This window comes from Petromyzon marinus, chromosome 23, assembly GCF_048934315.1.
Source record: "Petromyzon marinus isolate PM22_M1 ecotype Great Lakes invasive population chromosome 23, UKy_Petmar_22M1.pri1.0, whole genome shotgun sequence".
Taxonomy (NCBI): Eukaryota; Metazoa; Chordata; class Hyperoartia; order Petromyzontiformes; family Petromyzontidae; genus Petromyzon; species Petromyzon marinus.
Window position 1 is genome coordinate 5,535,511 of NC_133689.1, and position 19,840 is coordinate 5,555,350.

At 52.5% G+C, this 19,840-nt stretch overlaps 1 protein-coding gene across 3 annotated transcripts in view; it reads right to left on the bottom strand.

Annotated features, from left to right (window-relative positions):
- The window catches only part of DENND3 (DENN domain containing 3), a 42,940-nt gene extending 23,651 nt beyond the window's left edge, over nucleotides 1-19,289 (bottom strand). For 2 of the 3 annotated variants that reach the window (XM_032959530.2, XM_032959529.2), the window contains exons 1-5: nucleotides 18,927-19,289; nucleotides 8,245-8,372; nucleotides 5,663-5,811; nucleotides 1,810-1,979; nucleotides 706-821 (exon numbers count right to left, since the gene is read on the bottom strand). In XM_032959530.2, coding sequence (XP_032815421.2) covers nucleotides 706-821; nucleotides 1,810-1,979; nucleotides 5,663-5,811; nucleotides 8,245-8,334 — 525 coding nt within the window. In that variant the 5' untranslated portion in view covers nucleotides 8,335-8,372; nucleotides 18,927-19,289. Of the gene's footprint in view, nucleotides 1-705; nucleotides 822-1,809; nucleotides 1,980-2,110; nucleotides 2,275-5,662; nucleotides 5,812-8,244; nucleotides 8,373-18,926 lie in introns of those variants that run through there. The other variant, XM_032959531.2, reaches the window with a different exon arrangement.
- Between the last annotated feature and the right edge of the window lie 551 nt (nucleotides 19,290-19,840).

Here is a 19,840-nt window from a genome sequence, read left to right on the forward strand (position 1 = left end):
GGAGTGTGCGTGTGTTGAAGTTCTTTCTCACTGTACGTAGCCAACTGTGCAAAATGGGAGGTGTGGAAGTGCAAACGGGGGGGGGGGGGTTGGGTCAGAGACTGAAGCGGGGGGAGGAGGCCGAGAGGGAGGAGAAGGAGGCAGAGTGGGGAGAAAGGTGAGGGGTGAGAGAGGGCAAAGAGGGAAGTGAGGGAGGAGAGGGAGGAGAGGGGGGAGAGGTAGGTGCGGGAGTAGGGAGAGGTGAGGGGGGAGAGTGCAAGAGAGTGGGGAGGGGGAGCGGAGGGAGAGCGAGGGGAGAGGAGGGGAGAGGAAGAGGGGGGGGGGAGAGGAGGGAGAGGGAGGAGAGGGGGGAGAGAGGTGAGGGGTGGGAGAGGGCAAAGAGGAAGGTGAGGGAGTAGAGAGTGGAGAGGGAGGTGTGGGAGTAGGGACAGGAGAGGGGGGAGAGCGCAAGAGAGTGGGGAGGGGGAAAGGAGGGAGAGGGGGGAGAGGAGGGAGAGGGTGGAGAGGAAGGAGAGTGGGAAGCGGAGGGAGAGGGGGGAGCGGAGGGAGAGGGGGCAGAGAGGGAGAGAGGGAGAGGTGGGAGAGAGGTGGGAGAGAGGAGGGAGAGAGGTGGGAGAGAGGAGGGAGAGGGGGGAGAGAGGGAGAGGTGGGAGAGAGGAGGGAGAGGAGGGAGAGGGGGGGCAGAGGGGGGAGAGGGGGAGGCACCTGCATGCGCCGCGAGTGCGTGAGCACGACGCCGTGCGTCCTCTTCCCACTCATGTCGGTGAAGACGAGGTAGTGGAAGGAGGCTTCCTCCTCCTCACTCTGCACGCGGAGGCCCTCTGCAAGTTTGGGGTTCGTTTTCACATTTTTTATGGAGCATTTCATAATGCGGAGAATACGGTACGACGCACATATTAATATTATTTGGGTCTTTCGGTAAAGTCACGGAGATAGGTTCAAAGTAAATAACAAAAAATAACAAAAAACTACGACGTTTCGATCGAAACACAAGCGTTCGTCAACAGGAAGAGGAGGTTAGCTTCTTAAAGGTAAACTGTTTATAAAGGTTTGAAATGAGCATTGCCCAAATCTTAGCAGCCAATGTTAATGTAAGTGGTGGGCAGCAACGGTGGTGGGGACTTTACCGAAAGACCCAAAGAATATGAATTCCTGCAGTCACGAAAGCTTTAAGTCAAGTACATATTAATGTTGGCGATGATCATGAAAAATAATCCAAAATTATGTACAGCCGCACCAGCAACACCACCGCCACCGCAAGCGAGCGAGTGACCGAGCGAGCGAGCGAACGAGTAACGGAGCGAGTGACCGAGTGAACAAGTGAGTGACTGAGCGAGCGAGTGACGGAGCAAGCGACCGAGCGAGCGAGCGACTGAGCGAGCGAGCGACTGAGTAAGCGAGTGACGGAGTGAGCGACTGAGCGAGCGAGCGACGGAGCGAGCGACTGAGCGAGCGACCGAGTGAACGAGTAACGGAGCGAGTGACTGAACGAGTGAGTGACGGAGCGACCAAGCGAGTGACGGAGCGAGCGACCGAGCGAGCGACCGACCAAGCGAGCGACTGAGCGAGTGAGTGACGGAGCGACCAAGCGAGTGACGGAGCGAGTGACTGAGCGAGTGAGTGACGGAGCGACCAAGCGAGTGACGGAGCGAACGAGTAACGGAGCGAGCGAGTGACAGAGTGAACGAGCGAGTGACTGAATGAGCGAGTGACGGAGCGACCGACCGAGTGAACGAGCGGGCGAGCAACGGAGCGAGCGACCGAGCGAGTGACCGACCAAGCGAGTGACCGAGCGAGCGAGCGACCGACCTGGGAAGCAGAGCGAGGGGAGGCCGTTGAAGTCGAGCTCGCGGGGCACGCTGACCGGCAGGGTGTGGCTCGCGCCGCCGCCACCCCCGAGCCCGCCCGCCTCGGGCCCTCCGCCCGACATCGACAGGCGGCTGCTCTTGGGCTTGCGAAACGAGCGGCGCTTCTGGGACCTGCGACACGCGCGCGGTGGGTGGGTGGGGGGGGGAGCAGGAGGGAGAATGACGCACGCACGCACGCAGCGGAGACCAACAATAACAACGACGACAAAGACGACATCGACGATGACAATGGCATGAGTCACCATCCACTCTCGGGTGAGGTCGCGTAAGGAGCACGATGGCGTGTGTCGTGCTCCCTCCTCCACCCGACGGAGCCGGCTCGTGAGACTGTCACGTGAGGAAAAGCGCCGACGTATCGCTGCTGCGGAGGCATCACCGGCAGCGTTTAATTAGCTCAGGTACCCACCCGTGTCCTCCCCCCCCCCCCCACTATGTTAGTTATCTTTTCCCCTTTCCCCTTATGGACTTTCGTGTCCCCCCGTGAGTGGCCCCCACCTGGGTGGGGCAGTGAGCCCTATTCTCCCCCCTTCATTAATTGCCGCCGCGCCGAACTCGGCCTGCTGCTGTCGTTCACAAAAATGTTGTCCCCGCCCCTCCCCCCCCCCCGCCCCCTCCCCCCCCGCCCCTCCCCCCCCGCCCCCTCCCCCCCCGCCCCCTCCGTTCTGCGATCGGCGCTTTGTACCGGGGTCTCGCGTTGAGTTGTAAAAAAAAAAAAGAACTATTGGAAATAAATAAATAAAGACTGGGTACCCCAATCGGCAACGTTTGTTTCACGTGACGACTTTATTCACTGGCTGTGTCGAGGTGGAGGAGGGTGGTGGCGGGGTTTTAACGACACATTTATATATATACGCGATCTAACCCCTAAAAAAACCCCCCTCTATTATGGATGATATTGGTGGCGAAAGCCTACGTGTTAAACTGCAGGAGGGTGCATGACACACATTTTAATTCTTACGAGATCTCACCCAGCGATCAGTTACCAATCGTAATATCGGTTCGCGAAAGCCTGCGTGTTAAGTTTAACAACAACAACAACAACACGTGATTGTGAACGGGTGGAGTGATCGTGGGAACCCCTCAAACACACCAAATAAGAACCTAAAAAGCCATTCCTTCTGATACCGGCATTCAGGATCGATATTAATCAATTCATCAACGTGTCGTTCTACCGCTAACCTTGCCACTTCAGCGACAACGTCCTGACGCAAGAGGACGGTGGTATTTCTCTACTTAACATCACCGGGAAATGTGTGGCTTTGCCTCGACGCTACGGGGCTGCCCCCCCATGCCCGACGCCACGTGTCCAAACTTAGCCACGTGCGGTGGTGCACGCAGCGGTGGTGGTTACGGTGCACGTGGCTGCCTGTGATCCAGCGCTGTGGAGTCAGCGAAGGTTGGTGGATCACAGCGAGAATGCTGGGAAACCCCCTTCCTGCGAGTGTCGAAGGTGCCATACCCTGGCTCGCCAGCAGACGGCGGTACAGCTACAAGTGCGGAACACATTCTCCTGCGGAGGGAGCTGGTAGCAACGTTGGGTTGCTCGGTCAATGGCCAGGGTCAACGGCGGCACCACGTGGTGTATTACGCAAATATGCCCGACTGTGAGGGCGGGCACAAGCCGGCGTGAGGAGGTTAAACGTTGAGTTTTATAAGGGCACCACGGGGTGACCAGCCCCTCTCCACCCAGCCCCACCCCTCCCACCCCCCACCCAGCCCCACCCTCCCCACCCAGCCCCTCCCCACCCTCCCCTCTCCACCCAGCCCCACCCCTCCAATTGTTTAATGCACGGCGGACGGACACAATAATCCCCTGTGGGCTGGTGTAACCAGGAGGTTCCTACCAGTATTAATCTCCACATGTTTTCTATCTGTACTGGGATAATGAAAAAAAACCCTACATTTGATTTTACCAGGTAAGGCTCACTGAGCTATGAAGCTCTTTTTTCAGAAGCGACCTGGCCACAATTGATAGCCCAATGAAGTGGGTTATCACGTGGAAATTTGTAGCAGCCAAATACTGTAAATGCACGTTGATTCTAAGTGTGGAGGGAATAACGGGAGGACCCAGACAAAAATCCACACAACCACTGGGAGACACACAGGTAAACTCCAAATATTCAGTAGGCGTCAGGGTCGGAATCGAACCCACAACCTCCTGTATACCACGCAAGGTAGTCAACATCTCGCCACCACGGATGGAGTTTTGCTCCCCCCTCGGCGCGCGTGGTTTTTCTCCGGGCCCTTCGGTTTCCTCCCACGTGTACAGTAAACACTAACCTTGCACCGTCTGAGAACATCTTTAGAATAAAAACCCAATTTGGCACAACCCTCCTTCCTTCAGGGCCCTTTCCTCATTCTCTGCTATGTTGACGTGTTTTGTTTTTGTTTTGTTCTTGCTGCTACTGCTGTGCCCATGCATACTAGCCGGGTGACTAGCTAAACGGGACCATCCGTGCAACAAATTTCCATTAAAAACTCAAACTCCTCCTGACAAACACACCGTGGCCTCTCGTCGTGTAAAAAAAAAATTCACACATTGCCGTTGCGTGGCATTGCTATCGCTCCGCTGTTAAGAATCGTCAGATTTACCCCCGCCCCCTCCCCCCCCCCCGAGGCTTTTCGCGAGTGAGTGTGGAGCGGGGTGCAAGGGTCATGGGGCCCGGGGAGCTGGCCGTTTCAATCAGAAGTTTGGTTACACGCTCAAAGTGACCAGGAGTCGCTTGTTTAAAAAAGAAAACACCCCGGCATGCAATTTGATTTTTTTTGTATTGTGCATCGGTAGACTTAAGCCGACACCTGAACTGTACCGGGCAGCTTGTTTTGTTTAACACGTGACAGAAGGGCTACTGCGGTTATAAGGCTTTTGGAAACGATCTGCAAATTTGTAATTTGTGCGGTGACATGCACACACCATGGGGCAATCTGATACCATCGACGTAAATGATTTTGTTAATGCATTAGCTTTGTCTGTCCGTCCGTCCGTCCGTCTGTCACTGACGATTATCTGAACCGGACCTGGGCCTTCCCTAGGGTTTCTCAGCCTTAAATGAGAAAATGGTACAGTGTGTAAACATCAGCAATGGGAAGGCACAGAGGCGGCCGGGCATGGTGCGGGCCGGGCATGGTGCGGGCCGCCCACGCCCTCATTGTGCCGTGCCGACCTTAATAGGTGCTCGCTGACAGCACTTGCCCAGACAGTCTGTAAAAAAGCTATACGGGGGGGTCTTTGTATTCTTGAAGCACTATTAGTTATTAGAAGCGTCAGTGGTAGATTGAGCATTTGTCGTCAGTGTTATTAGTACCAGTCGTGAGCCAGCCGTGAGTGCCATTGTGTTGCTAGCACCAGCGGGAGAGCAGTCCTGCATTTGCGTTTGTATGAAAATGTGTATATTTTGAACTTCTTTCACACAGTACGCAGCCGACCGTGCTAATTGGACGTGCGGACAACGAACTAAATAGAAAAAAGCGGCTTCCTAATTTCGGAAAGAAGAACGTTCCAGACGGCCGCAGAAGCACTCCGGAAAGTGCGCGGTGCGGCGACCGCCGTCTCTGTCCGATGGCCAGCCAAAGGCCGCTGCGACGACGACCGGAAGCTTCGCGTGACGGTTAGCGCTCTTTTGCCGAGATCAGCAGGGCACCGTGGCTCAACTGCGGCAAGCGCTTTGTGTGCAATGAGCGCGGCCTCACGACGAAGCATCCGTTGGGCTCGAGCCGAAAGTCACCGCGCAGCTCGGCGAGCACCGGACGGACGCGGTCGGCTCTTGGCGACAGCGCGTCGCCGCGCGCCGCACCTCGTGAAGCCGGCGCTCCGCTGCAAGGGCGGCGCCGTCGCCAGGCGGGGCGCCGCCGCCGCCTCCTTGGCGACGAAGGGCGGGGCGAGGATGTTGAGGATCACCGGCTCCGGGTGTTGCCGCAGGGCCGAGTTGCCGCCAGCCGCCGCCTGCGTCGCGCGCGCGGGGGCGGGGGCAAAACATTCGGAGGCGAAGACTTTTAAAAACGATTTGTTTGTTTTTTTTCAAGGCAATTTTTTTTTGTTTTCTTTTTTGACCAGGTAAGGCCCCACTGAGCTACGTGGTGCTTTTTCAGAAGCGTCCAGGCCACAATTGAAGCTCAATGAAGTGGCTTATCACGTGGGCATTTGCAGCAGCCAAATACTCAGAAAGCGAAATGTTGTTTCTGAATGCGGAGGACCCGGAGAAAAATCCACGCAGCCACGGGGACAACATGCAAACTCTAAATATACAACAGGACGTCAGGGTCGGGGTCAAACCCATGACCTCCTCTATACCAGGCGAGGTAGTTAACATCTCGTCACTGTGGTGCCTTTCGTAGTCGAGGAGTCGTCGTTTTGTATCTCAATCGATGATTGTGAGTGGCGGGGGGAGTGGGGGGGGGGGGGGCGGACGGTCATCGTCAAGCGTGACGACTCCTAGCGGCTGCGCACCAATGACCGAAGTGTGGCTGACCCCGGCGCCGCCGTGCATTCTGCATTCAAACGGGCTAAAGCTCGCAATAATAACGGACAGCTGACGAGTCCCCTTCTTGGTCATATACACGTAAATAAACACACTACCTGTGTATGAGTACAAATATTGTGCTTTTAAATTCCAGACCCAATGTTTTGTTGATAAAATACAAACTCTGAACTGGTTTTGAGTTCTCAGAGCCTCATCGGTAGTCAGGCCCACCAAAACAAATGCTGCTGTGTTGCCCGTTATAAGCAAGAGGATATTTGCACCCGTTTAGTTCGGCATGGTGGCGAGATATTGACTACCTCGCCCGGTACACAGGAGGTCGTGGGTTTGATCGCGAACGTGATGCCTGTATAGTTGGAATTTGAATGTTCGCCCCGTGGTCGCGTGGAATTGTTCTCCGGGTCCTGTTCCCTCCACATTTAGAATCAACATGCGTTTTAGACTCTTTGGCTGCTATAAATTTACACGAGATGATAAGCCACTTCGCTGAGCTTTAATTTGTGATAGCCAGGTCGCTTATAAAATAGAGCTATATAGCTTAGTGGGCCTTACCTGGTAAAAAATAAAAATAATTGAAATAGTTGGCATTAAAATAAATAAATGAAGGTGGCTTTTTATCCGCCCCCCCTCTACCTGGTCCTAAACAAAGTAAAGATGGTTTCCTCTGGGTTTGCACAGAGCGCGAGGAATGTGGCTGGGCAGGTAACTCTAGAATCATACACAATGGGGGGTCTCTCTAGCTTTCTTTTGAAAGACAAACAAACAGTCATGGCATTGGTAAAACATCCCAATGCAGGACCCCCCCCCCCCCCCCCTTTCAATCAATCAAAGATTTGTAAGATGAGATGGAAGCGTGGATGGCGCAGAGAAAATTCTGCTAAATCAGACAGAATAGGAAATAAATATTTCTACTCCGGCCATAATACTATCGATCGTCATGGCTGAGCGGACTTCGGTTGGCAGAGACTGTTTCAGGCCACCAGGGCTACAGATGAGAAGCTCCGATCTGCTGTAATAAGCCAGAGTGGAATCTCAGAGCCGAGTGTGAAGTGCAAGTCAATGGGCTCGCACAATGAGTATGCATAATGTACGTTGATTCATTAACCCACCCCCGCCGCCCACTTCACGCACGAGGGTTGTCATCGCATCTACGCCCTCTATCTAAGGAACGAGACAGGTGGACTTCTCCACAAATCTGTCTGTCCGCCTGATGAGGCTTAGTTGTAATTACTGGCGAAACGTCGTACTCAGATTGGAAATGTTGTTGCTTGGCTCTCCAACACACCGGTTCTTGCGAAACTCTTTCCGTGACAAACCTCACTAATTGGCTGTCTGGTGGCGGCGGGTTTAACTACACATTTAGATATTTACGCGATCTAACTAAAAGACCCGTATATATAATATAATGTGTCGTTAATTCTGCCACCTCCCGACACAGCCAATTCGAATTGGAATCTTTCATTTATCCTGGAGAAATCCAATGAGCTATGACGATTATTTTGACAGTGTCCAGCCGGGGCTCCCACACACAGCAGGTCGTGATGGTACACGCGTGTGTATGCACGTGTGTGTATGTACGTACGTGTTTGTATGTAGGTGCGTTGTGTGTATGTACGTACGTGTGTGTACGTACGTACGTGTGCGTATAGTCTCGCTTCTAATCGTGAGGCGAGGAACACTTGTGTGTGGGGATGGCATCGCCCAGGTAGCGTCGGCTGAGCGTCCACACCGGGCGACCGTAGGAATCGGGGAGTCTCGGGGGGGGCCGCGCTCCGTACAGAGTGCCTCGATCACGCGACAAAGTCAACCCCCCCCCCCCGTTCACTGACACCGGCCCAGCCCCCCCCCCCCCCCACCAACCACGACGGCGTTGCCGCCGCACGCGCGCCGACCCTCACCTGGGCACGCAGGTACTCGGAGAGGGAGTCCTCGCTGGCGCCCACCACCACGAGGGCCTCCAGGAGACCGCAGGGGAAGACCTCCGCCATTGGGGGGGGGGGGGGGCAAGCGGCGAGACGCCCCTGGCCTAGCGGCACGCGCACACAAATGACAAAGGATCCCATTAACAGAGTGTTGGAGGGCAAATGCTGTGAGTGAGCAACTACGGAAGCCGGCCACGTAGGCAACACCGCGCCCGGCCACCTTTGTTTTCCCATTGCTGATGTTTTACGCACCGTGCCGCGTACTCATCGAGTCGACCTCGGGGAGGCACAGGGTCGGGTTCAGACATTCGTCACTGACATTTGCCGGCGAGCGGGAATCGAACTCGGGCCGCCGGGTTCGCAGCGCAGCACGCTAACCGCTGTGCCGCCGCACACACACAACACACACACAACACACACACAAACACACACACAAACACACACACAAACACACACGCGCACACACACGCGCACACACAAACACACACACACAAACACAACACACACACAAACACACACACAACACACACGCGCACATACACGCGCACACACAAACACACACACAAACACACACGCGCACACACACGCGCACACACACACAAACACACACGCGCACACACAAACACACACGCGCACACACAAAACACACGCGCACACACACAACACACACAACACACACACTAACACACACAAACACACACGCGCACACACAAACACACACGCGCACACACACAACACACACGACACACACACAAACACACAAACACACACGCGCACACACAAACACACACGCGCACACACACAACACACACAACACACACACAAACACACAAACACACACGCGCACACACAAACACACACAAACACACAAACACATGCAAACACACAAACACACGCGCACACACACGCGCACACACACACACAACACACACGCGCACACACACAACACACACACACGCACACACAACACACACGCGCACACACACAACACACGCGCGCACACACAAACACACACAAACACACAAACACACACGCGCACACAACACACACGCGCACACAACACACACGCGCACACACAACACACACGCACACACACACACACACACACACACACGCGCACACACAAACACACACAACACACACGCACACACAACACACACGCGCACACACACAACACACACAACACACACACAAACACACACGCGCACACACAAACACACAGGCGCACACACAAACACACACGTGCATGGACAACTTCGTCAAAGGGTCGACCTAAACCTTGAGACACAATCCAGAACAAAGTTGGGGGGGGGGTGACAATTTGCAAACACAACTGCGGTGGGAGATATGCCCAGTCAGCTTCCGTGCTGCGAACAGAACACTTCCGAAGGCGAATCGCACGTGAGTATGCGGTACAGAAGCCATGCACATGCGTGAATGAGCTGATTGGGCAGGTGGTGGGAGTGCGAGGGAATGAGCTGAAGGAGCTGATTGGGCAGGTGGTGGTAGTGAGAGGGAATGAGGTGAAGGAGCTGATTGGGCGCGTGGTGGCAGTGAGAGGGAATGAGCTGAAGGAGCTGGTTGGGCAGGTGGTGGTAGTGAGAGGGAATGAGCTGAAGGAGCTGATTGGGCAGGTGGTGGTAGTCAGAGGGAATGAGCTGAAGGAGCTGGTTGGGCAGGTGCTGGTAGTGAGAGGGAATGAGCTAAAGGAGGTGGTTGGGCAGGTGGTGGTAGTGAGAGGGAATGAGCTGAAGGAGCTGATTGGGCGCGTGGTGGCAGTGAGAGGGAATGAGCTGAAGGAGCTGGTTGGACAGGTGGTGGTAGTGAGAGGGAATGAGGTGAAGGAGCTGTATGGGCGCGTGGTGGCAGTGAGAGGGAATGAGCTGAAGGAGGTGCGCAAGGGAAGATCATGTCGCGAGAAGGCCGAGAGGAAGGAAAAGAGGGACGATGCTGGAGACGACGTCCACCGAGGCAGGGCGTGCGGGGAGTTGGAGAGAGCGACGCGGCGGAGAGAACCCTGCCTTGGAAGCCGTCTCCGGACAGACCCCCCCCCCATAGACACCGCGGCACAGAAACGCGTGGCCCGCTGGGAAGGCAACGCAGGTTTGGAGCACGTGACGTGAACACGGCCGGCCAGGAAGGACGCTCGGCGCGCGGTGGGAGGGGGGGCGGTCTCTGTGGGGGGGGTCTCTGTGGGGGGGTGTCTCTGTGGGGGGGTGTCTCTGTGGGGGGGGGTCTCTGTGGGGGGGGGTCTCTTTGGGGGGGGGGGTCTCTATGGGGGGGTGTCTCTATGTTGGGGGGGGGGGGGTCTCTGTGGGCGTGCACGTCACGGCGTGAACCACGCTGCGTCATCTGAGTTCGTGTTCCACGCAGCACAACTCATCGTCAACGGCTTCCTTATGGGCGCTCGCGCAGCCGTTGCGTGGTGCACTTATTAACCGTCCCTCGTCCCCGAGAGCCAACGTCAACAACTGTAGAGGCAGTCAATGGCCTCAGTGTGGCTCAGTGTGGGGGTTTCCGACCATGGAAACATTCGCCAGTTGGTATGATGAGTTACACGACACCAAATGTAGAAGTTACGAATTTTGCAAAAATTGCTCGGAACAATTTCCTCCCTTCTGTCAATCCACTTGCGGGAACGAAGGCCCCCCCCCCCTCCGCGTGCCGTGTCGGTAACGAGGCTTGTTTGACCATACTTCACCACGTTGGTCGGTTGGTGAAGGTGGTGGTGTTAGTGGGTGGGGGTGGGGGTAACGGACAAGACCAGCTCACAAATATCGCTCAACGCTGGATGTTAGCTGTGGCCAGGAATCGAACTTGGGCTGGCGACGTGTTCGTTTCGCTCACATGTATCTACATCCGTACTTTTGCATCCTCCTTTGCTGACTTATTCAATCACTTTCCGCCGCTCCAAAAAGCCGTTGACCACGATGATGCCGTCAGCAGATCTGCCACGGTCGCTGTGCCTGTATCTCTCCGTTTGCAAACGTTTTGGAAAATATCTGCGAACGCCGCCAACGGTCTTCTGGAACAGAATTAAGGAAATGTAGGAGACCAGCCAACCAAACACAGAAGGGGAATCTCTACAATCTCTGGAAAGTACGAACGTTATCAAATACGATTATGCTGCGCCTTTTGCAGGTTTGCAAAGGCAAATGACTCAGTGGAATTTGACTCAGTCACCCATTTAGGCACTCACGCTCCTAGGCCTGAATAAAAACAAAAAATAAAATAGGCAGAAATAAAAATATATATATATTTTTTTAGCAACAGCCACACCGAGATTACATTGAGGAGACAGTACCATTGTGCATATTTGTGCGGGGAAACGTTGGGCCACGATGCTGGCACACAGTGGCCTACTCTTGCAAAATTACACCACGGGACCTTTAACGTCCGCATGCGAAGCGGGCGGCGTGCGATATTTTGACCGCAGCGTTAACCGGGGGGGAGGGGCGGTGTGCGGTGAATGCGAACAGCAAACCTCTGCAGCAACCTGGAACAAAACACGTGACTGCCCGGCCACGCCACGTGACCGCCATTCTGAGGTCGGAGTCAAGACGTGCCACGGCTCGGACCCGACTAAACGGCCAGAAACAGCCGCCGTGGCCCGCACCATGTGATGGAGCTCGTTGTAATTGCTGGCGAAACGTCGTACTCAGATTGTAAATGTCGTTGCTTGGCTCTCCAACACACCGGTGTTGCTGTACTAGTGACGAACTGCCACGTTCTGTTTGCGTGACGACCCTTACTAGATGGCTGTGTTGGGTGGTGGCGGGTTTAGCGACACATTTATATATTTACGCGATCTAACCCAAAAAAAAAACCTGGATTATGGATGATATTGGTCGCTAAAGCCTCACGTGTTAAACTGTTTTGTTTTGTTACGAAGATGCAATCTCAGACCTCGTCTGTCCCCAGAGCACAAACGTTGAACGGTAGACGTTGGGCAGCAGCTGGACACTGGGGTACGAGGCGTGATTTTGGCTTCACCATGTGTTCAGGACTCCACAGAACCTTCCTCTCGAGGCACGTCAACAACATCGTACGGTACACGTGGCCGCCCATGCAACGCTGTCACCAAGGCGCTCTGTTTCACAGATGATTTACACCCTCCAAAAGTTTCACAATCGGGGGCGACGTTACCTTGTGGCTTAACCCAACACCGAGCTAAATTTGTAAGTACGACCAATAAAATATGTTCGACTGTGACACCGGGACACTTGGCATACTCATCTTTGAATGACGTCAGCATATCTCTAAAGATCACTCGGAAGCAGACGGAGAGTATTCTAGTCTTAATATAAACCACAGCATTAACCAGTGTGTCGGCTGTGCAGGAACTGCGAACCTCTGCAATAAGCAGCCTTTTAATTTGAAACATTAGTTTAAACAGCTGAAAAACCATCTCGCCCATGCTTTCCTAGGCGCCTGTCGTCCTTGGCTGGATTCCATCAGCTCCTCTCAACTCCCTCCACTGGCTTCCCATCGCCAGGAGGGTCGGCTACAAAGTCACCTGCTGTCCGTGACACCACGCCTCTCTACCTTAGGTCGTCCAATGTACTATAGATCCTGTCCCCCTGCACCACAGCTCCTGTCCCCCTGCACCACAGCTCCTGTCCCCCTGCACTACAGCTCCTGTCCCCCTGCACTACAACTCCTGTCCCCCTGTACTACAGCTCCTGTCTCTCTGCACTACAGCTCCTGTCCCCCTGCACCACAGCTCCTGTCCCCCTGCACCACAGCTCCTGTCCCCCTGCACTACAGCTCCTGTCCCCCTGCACTACAACTCCTGTCCCCCTGCACCACAGCTCCTGTCCCCCTGCACTACAGCTCCTTCTCTCTGCACTACAGCTCCTGTCCCCCTGCACCACAGCTCCTGTCCCCCTGCACTACAGCTCCTGTCCCCCTGTACCACAGTTCCTGTCACCCTGCACTGCAGCTCCTGTCCCCCTGCACTTCAACTCCGTCTCCCTGTACCACAGCTCCTGTCACCCTGCACTACAGCTCCTGGCCCCCTGCACCACAGCTCCTGTCCACAATCACGGATAACCGTTTATACAATCGCGGATAACATTGCAGATAACCGCGCGGATAACAGGATCCGTGATACCGGTCCTCCCGTATCACCGCGGATAAGAGGCGTGCCCCCATATACAGTATAGAGAAAACCGGTCCAGAGCTGCTTGGATTAAACCAGCGCTGCTGAACAGATACACTCCAAGCAGGCCATGGTGCCACGAAGGCATTTGTGAAAAAAAAATACGTACTTTGACGTCCCACTTGGGAGTGACAAACGTGGGAAGGCGGGGACGACGTTGTGCCAAGCTAAAATATCTGAATTTTACTGCCAGTTTTAGAGATTTTTTTTCTTTCCAACGGACCACGCCTGCCCAAATGCCCCGATGCCATGGCGCAAAAGTGCCAGGGTTCGTCTGGCTGACACGTCGTCCCGTGCGTGAGCACAAACAACACAACACAGCCGCCGTAACGCTTCGCCGCTGGCAGCCCGTCCATTGCGTTACTAGGTGACACGAGTGTGTGTCCTCTCCGTTCGGGCGGGGGGCGGGAGCGGGCATGAATGCAAAATAATTTTCGTGGTGGCGTTGTTATTGTCTCGGACGATTTTGTACTTGCGGTAAAACTAGGAAACTGCACGGTGCGGCTTTCTGCAAAGCGGTTTTGTCAACTGTACAGGCGCGCACGCGCGCTGTAGCGGAGGTTCGGAAATTTCTGACAGGGGCGAAAACGACGTCGGGCCGCAGTCCTTAAGTAGCAACGGATTGACTTTCATTCAATCGATGCCTGAGCAAATAGCGAGTTGGTATTGTTTTGTTAAAATATTTACAAATGTGCTGAATGCGTTGCTGTATTTGTGCAGAGTGTGCATTGAGGCATCACGCATTATTAAATGTCAACTTTTTTACACAGCAGTTTGAGATAAATAGATAGCATGCGTACTGCGTAACAATGGTTTGCGCACTGCGTTAAAATGGTTTGCGCACTGCGTAACAATGGTTTGCGTACTGCGTAACAATGGTTTGCGCACTGCGTAACAATGGATTGCGTACTGCGTAACAATGGTTTGCGTACTGCGTAACAATGGATTGCGTACTGCGTAACAATGGTTTGCGTACTGTGTAACAATGGTTTGCGTACTGCGTAACAATGGATTGCGTACTGCGTAACAATGCTTTGCGTACTGCGTAACAATGGTTTGCGTTCTGCGTAACAATGGCTTGCGCGTTGCGCAACGAACCTGGCAATAATTTTCCGTCCATGGCTCGCGTCGGTGACCGGGTGACACCTGAACTGGCGCTGTTCCTGGCCCCTACTACACTCGCCAACGCACTCCGGCCAGCGTAGTGAAGTACAGTGGAGCGTGAGTGTTTGTTTTGTCTTTACCTCTCTGGCCAGCTTTGGCGAAGTAGAACAGAGTGGATTGGTGAATGAGTGTTAGGGCCAGGACCCACAGCGCCAGGTCAGATGTCACCCGCCACCGATGCGAGCCGGCGAACGGCTACCATCGGTGGCTGTTCATGCCAGCAATGGATGGACGAAAGGCAGTGAATTATTAACATCGTTACACAGTACTGTATTTTGACTTAAAACTTTCGTGACTGCAGGAATTCATATCCTTGGTTCTTTCGGTAAAGTCACGTACATGGAAAAACAAAAATGAAATAAAATTTAAAATAAATTTAAAATAATAATGAAAACACAGTAAAAATAAAAATAAAATAAAAAATAAATATAAATTTTTTAAAAATATTTAATTTATTTAACTATTTACATTTGTATTGTGTTTTGTTGCTTTTATTTAAATTTATTTTTAATTTCATTATTATTTTTTTATTTTCTATCTACATGACTTTACCGAAAGAACCAAGAATACAGTACTGTATATACGTGCAATATACCCTAGTACATTGTGAAGAATACAATCATCATTATGCAAACCATATAAAAATGTATATTCGACACCACCGTTCTTACAGAGCCGAGTTGGGCGAGGTTTTCTCCCCTATTAACATTTCCACCCACGGGGTTGAGACAAACCGTTGCAATTTTATTGATCGCCATCTGAAATTTAGCCGCGGAAATCGAATTTTCCCCTGGACACGATTCGGGCCAGTCCACGCTTACGGAGGCGACTCTACGGACGGTACGATGAAAGGTTAATCGACGACGCGGTTGCATTGGCATTGGTGAACAAGCACAATTGACCAAGACAACTCAACAAGAGACGTCACCAACACTGTGGTCCTTTAAGAGAATAAAAAAATATATCAAATAGGTGACATTTACGGGCCCTTCTTTATTGCACATGAAACCAATGTGCTTGGAATGGACGGTAGCAATTGAAAGGTTACGTTTGTTTCATAAAAAAACAATACAAATATGTTCACGTTCCAAAATATTCCTTTTGCAATACGAAACTTTGAGTCACGCTTCTTCGAAATGCGATGACGAACGTTTGACGTGAACGCTACGAGTGGGTGAAAATTAGTGGCGTTTCATGAACGCGAATGTGAAAATATCTGAGAAAAAAAATCGCCACACGGCTGAATTGATACATGACTGTGTCATGGAGAGGAACGGGGCGACGCTTCAGCCGCTGCCGTGAACACCAAGGCAAGAGTGCTGCTCGCGGTTTGGGTAGAAGTTTGGGACTCATGGCCTCTTCCGTCCCACGTGACCTAGGGCAGCAATGATTCACTCCACCGTACTCCCCAACAAACGATTCTCCGAACTGCCTAAATTATTACCGCATTCTCAGAATTTTAAGAGGCTGCAGAAAGTAAGATTCAAACCCATAATTGTGCCCGGGTGTCAATAAAGTTATCAAGGTCTGGTCTCACACAAACACCTACTAGAATATAGGGGGCATCCACCCAACTCTGAATTAAAAAAAAGCAGTAGAAAAATGCATCTTATAATCCTGAGAATGTGGGATTAGGTTTATTTTTTACGAACTACATGCTAAGACGGTTCCCGAGGAAGCATCGTAAAACTATCAATGTGTGTTTCTTACGTTCAACAGCTCTGCGAGCAAGTTAATGTGTGACACGGCATGTGGTTGAGTCATTTTCAGTCACACCTTAGGCATACATTCAACACGACGGTACCAAGTCTGGCTTGAAAATACCACCCCCAAGGCTTGAGTACAATGCTTCTACTGCACACTCTAGCAGTGGGCTGCCTTACAACGTATGCGGATTGGCAACGGGGCAGGTGCAATTACCTTCCTCACAAATCTGATATAAAATAATCATCCACAGCAAATAGTTCAGCACTTTGCTAACTCGTGTCCACTCTGGGCCGATGGGCTTCTGTGTGAGTTTATTGGTCTTTGTGAGTCTATGTGCCTCAATGTCAGGCTATGAGTTTGTATGAGTGAGTCTATAGGTCTCTGTGTGAGTCTGTGGGCCTCTGTGTGAGGCTATGGGTCTCTCTGTGAGTCTATGAGCCTTTGGGTGAGTTTATTGGTTTTTTTGTGTGAGCCTAAGGGGTCTCTGCGAGGTCGGGAAGGTATGCCGGAGTACCCAATCATACGAGGGTTAACACTCAAGAGTGCCGCACAGATAGATTCAAGTATCCATTGCCATACAGCAATCCACTGGCCACTCTTGTAGCCCAAGTTTACAAAACCTGCAATTCCAAAGTAGACTTCAATTCCGAGCGCTTGTAACCAGGTGGCTCAAACCTGCATAAGCTTCAGAGGTGTGACGAGGGCAGGTGCAATGATGGGGTGGTCAGACAATTTGTCGTTAATACGGTGTGCTGTTTCGCAGCAGAAAAAGTAAGTTGTGTGTCAATTTCGATTTAAAGCTTTCGTGACTGCAAGGATTAATCTTCTTTGGTTTTTTCGGTAAAGTCACGTAGAATGAGAATAAAATAATAAATTAATAAAATAAAATAACACAATGAGAATTTTTTTTGTGTTATTTTATTTTATTATTATTTTATTCTCATTCTACGTGACTTTACCGAAAGAACCAAAGAAGTTGTGTGTCAATGTTTTGCGCGTAGAAATACAGTGCACAGTGAGTTAAGCCAAGTCTTTAACAGAAACTTGCTGATAGCGATCTCACAAAGAGGAAACCCAAAGGGCAAAAAATATATCCTCTTGTGTTTACTTTTAATCCCTGGGCCAATGCTTTACGCTTGAGCTCTGCCCGGTATCACAATCGACGATGACCTCTGTTATTAACCCAGCAAAGTCTCGATGAATCCCAAGACTTTTCTTCCGGAAGGTCCTGAATTTAAACGTTTCGGCCTAATCAAATGTGTCGTGTCCGGCTGCGGTAGTTGCGTTCGCGGAGAACGCCGCGTTGTGGGAAAATCTCGTTCGAATGAACAATGCGCAATACAGGGCGAAGCGCAGTCCGCGATAACAGGCGAGATGCGCAGCACGCAGGCTAAAAACAAAGACCCCCGCGGGGCGCGTTGGCAAGCTTCGAGAAGCATCCAGCAGCATCCCGCCTTGTGCGCCGCTCTGCCGAGGCAGCCGCGACGGCCGCGTATTCCCGACTCGCGCGAAGCAGTTCCGGTCCCTCGATCGCGTTATACCCAATCCCCATCCGCGTTATATACATCACAAACTGAAACGTGTTATATCCAAATCGCGTTGTGAAAACGCGCGTTATAGGATAATAGACTTACGTACCAGGGAAACAACCCACCACGTGCATGAAGGGGCGGGGGTGGGATGACACTAAATACTCCGCACAGATTGATTCAGGAATCAGCCGTTGAGATGCCATCTTTTGGCCACCTCGCAGCGCCTCTCAGTGTATAGATGTGGCAATTCCTGCAGGGCATGGCTTTGCGAGATTATGCATTCGTTACATGAAAACCGGTTATTGCAATTCACATTGCAACGTAAACAACCCAAGTTGTGGTCACTTATGCAACGGTATCCCGGCCAAACGGATCGTCAACTTTTAGGATGCCGAATGAATGCTGTCTTGGCACGTGCTCGACATTTCACAGTGGCTTGTGGGTCGTTTCAGCTCTTGGTCAAATCACTGCCGAATGAAGGGCTCTCCGCAGTGTATGTAGGACACATTCTTCACGCCACGAGTCAGCGTGACTTGGTGAAAGTGAGGACTGGGCACTGGGGTCCTCTAGGACTGATGTGAACCGTGCCTGGGATATTGAACTCAGGTCTGCCAAGGTCCGTAGTGCCGTGCGCCAAACACTCTAAGCGCACCAACTGCTATCCCATTATAAATTATTACAACGCATCAACTCGCCTGCGTTTACTGAAAATTTCCTTCGGGAAAGTAGCAACAATAATCAAAAAATCGAATTCAAAGAGCAGAGGATGTGCCACCACTGGTTAATTAACCGTTCCCCAAACAAACGACTGTTTCTGTACGTTAACATCAAAACATCGCTGTAGCCCACCAAACCCATATCTCTCTCTCTCTCTGGCACACACACCCACCTTCTTGGTTATTTCGGTAAAGTCACGTAGAATGGAAATAATAAAACATTATTTTATTATGTTTTCTTTTTATTATTTTATTTCCATTCTACGTGACTTTACCGAAAGAACCAAGAAGATGAATCCCCGCAGTCACGAAAGCTTTAAATCAAAACACACCCACCTCTCGGGCAAAAAAAAACAAACCAGGTAAGGGAGCACTCACCTGTGCACAGGTGACGGGGCACAAGGTCAGACACCCAGCTGGTGCGCGCTGCTTGCTACGCGGGGTGACAGGGTCCCTTGTCGCGAGCAAAGGAGTGAGGCGCTCCGAATGGTCAAGTCCACTTGGAGCTGTTGTGTGACGATGCCAAGTTAGGCGGTGCGGTGACGACGACGACGGCGGCAGAGGGGTGGAATCCCAAGTGAAGACAGCATCCACTCCCAGGCCACGAGAGTGGAGTCCGGCGGGGGTTTGACGCGCAGCGCTCTCCCGCAGAGGAGTCGCGGCGACGCGCGCCTTCCGCGTTCCTGCCGGCAAGAGCCGCGCGTGGGAGGCGCGGGGAGGAGGAGGGAGGGGGCAGGAAGAGGGATGGAGGAGGAGGAGGGAGGGGCAGGAGGGATGGAGGAGGAGGAGGAGGGAGGAGCAGGAGTGATGGAGGAGGGAGGAGGAGCAGGAGGGATGGAGGAGGAGGAGGGAGGGGCAGGAGGGATGGAGGAGGGAGGGGCAGGAGGGATGGAGGAGGGAGGGGCAGGAGGGATGGAGGAGGAGGGAGGAGCAGGAGGGATGGAGGAGGGAGGGGCAGGAGGGATGGAGGAGGGAGGGGCAGGAGGGATGGAGGAGGAGGAGGAGGGAGGGGCAGGAGTAGGGATGGAGGAGTTCAGTGAAAGTTCATTCAGGGCTGCCTTCGGAACCCATTGGCCGAGGGCGGAGCTGTTACGTAAGCCGTCAACCTGCACAGATACTCAGCTACTAGCATAGATACCAAGGCCGTAATTATAATATATATTGGGGAGGACACATCTCCCCCAATATTCTAATATGCTCAAAATGTCCCCCTCCCCCAATATATTGCTATAAAATAGATTTCTGTTTATATGATTGTGGTTATGGTTGTATTTTATTAATCCATAATCTCT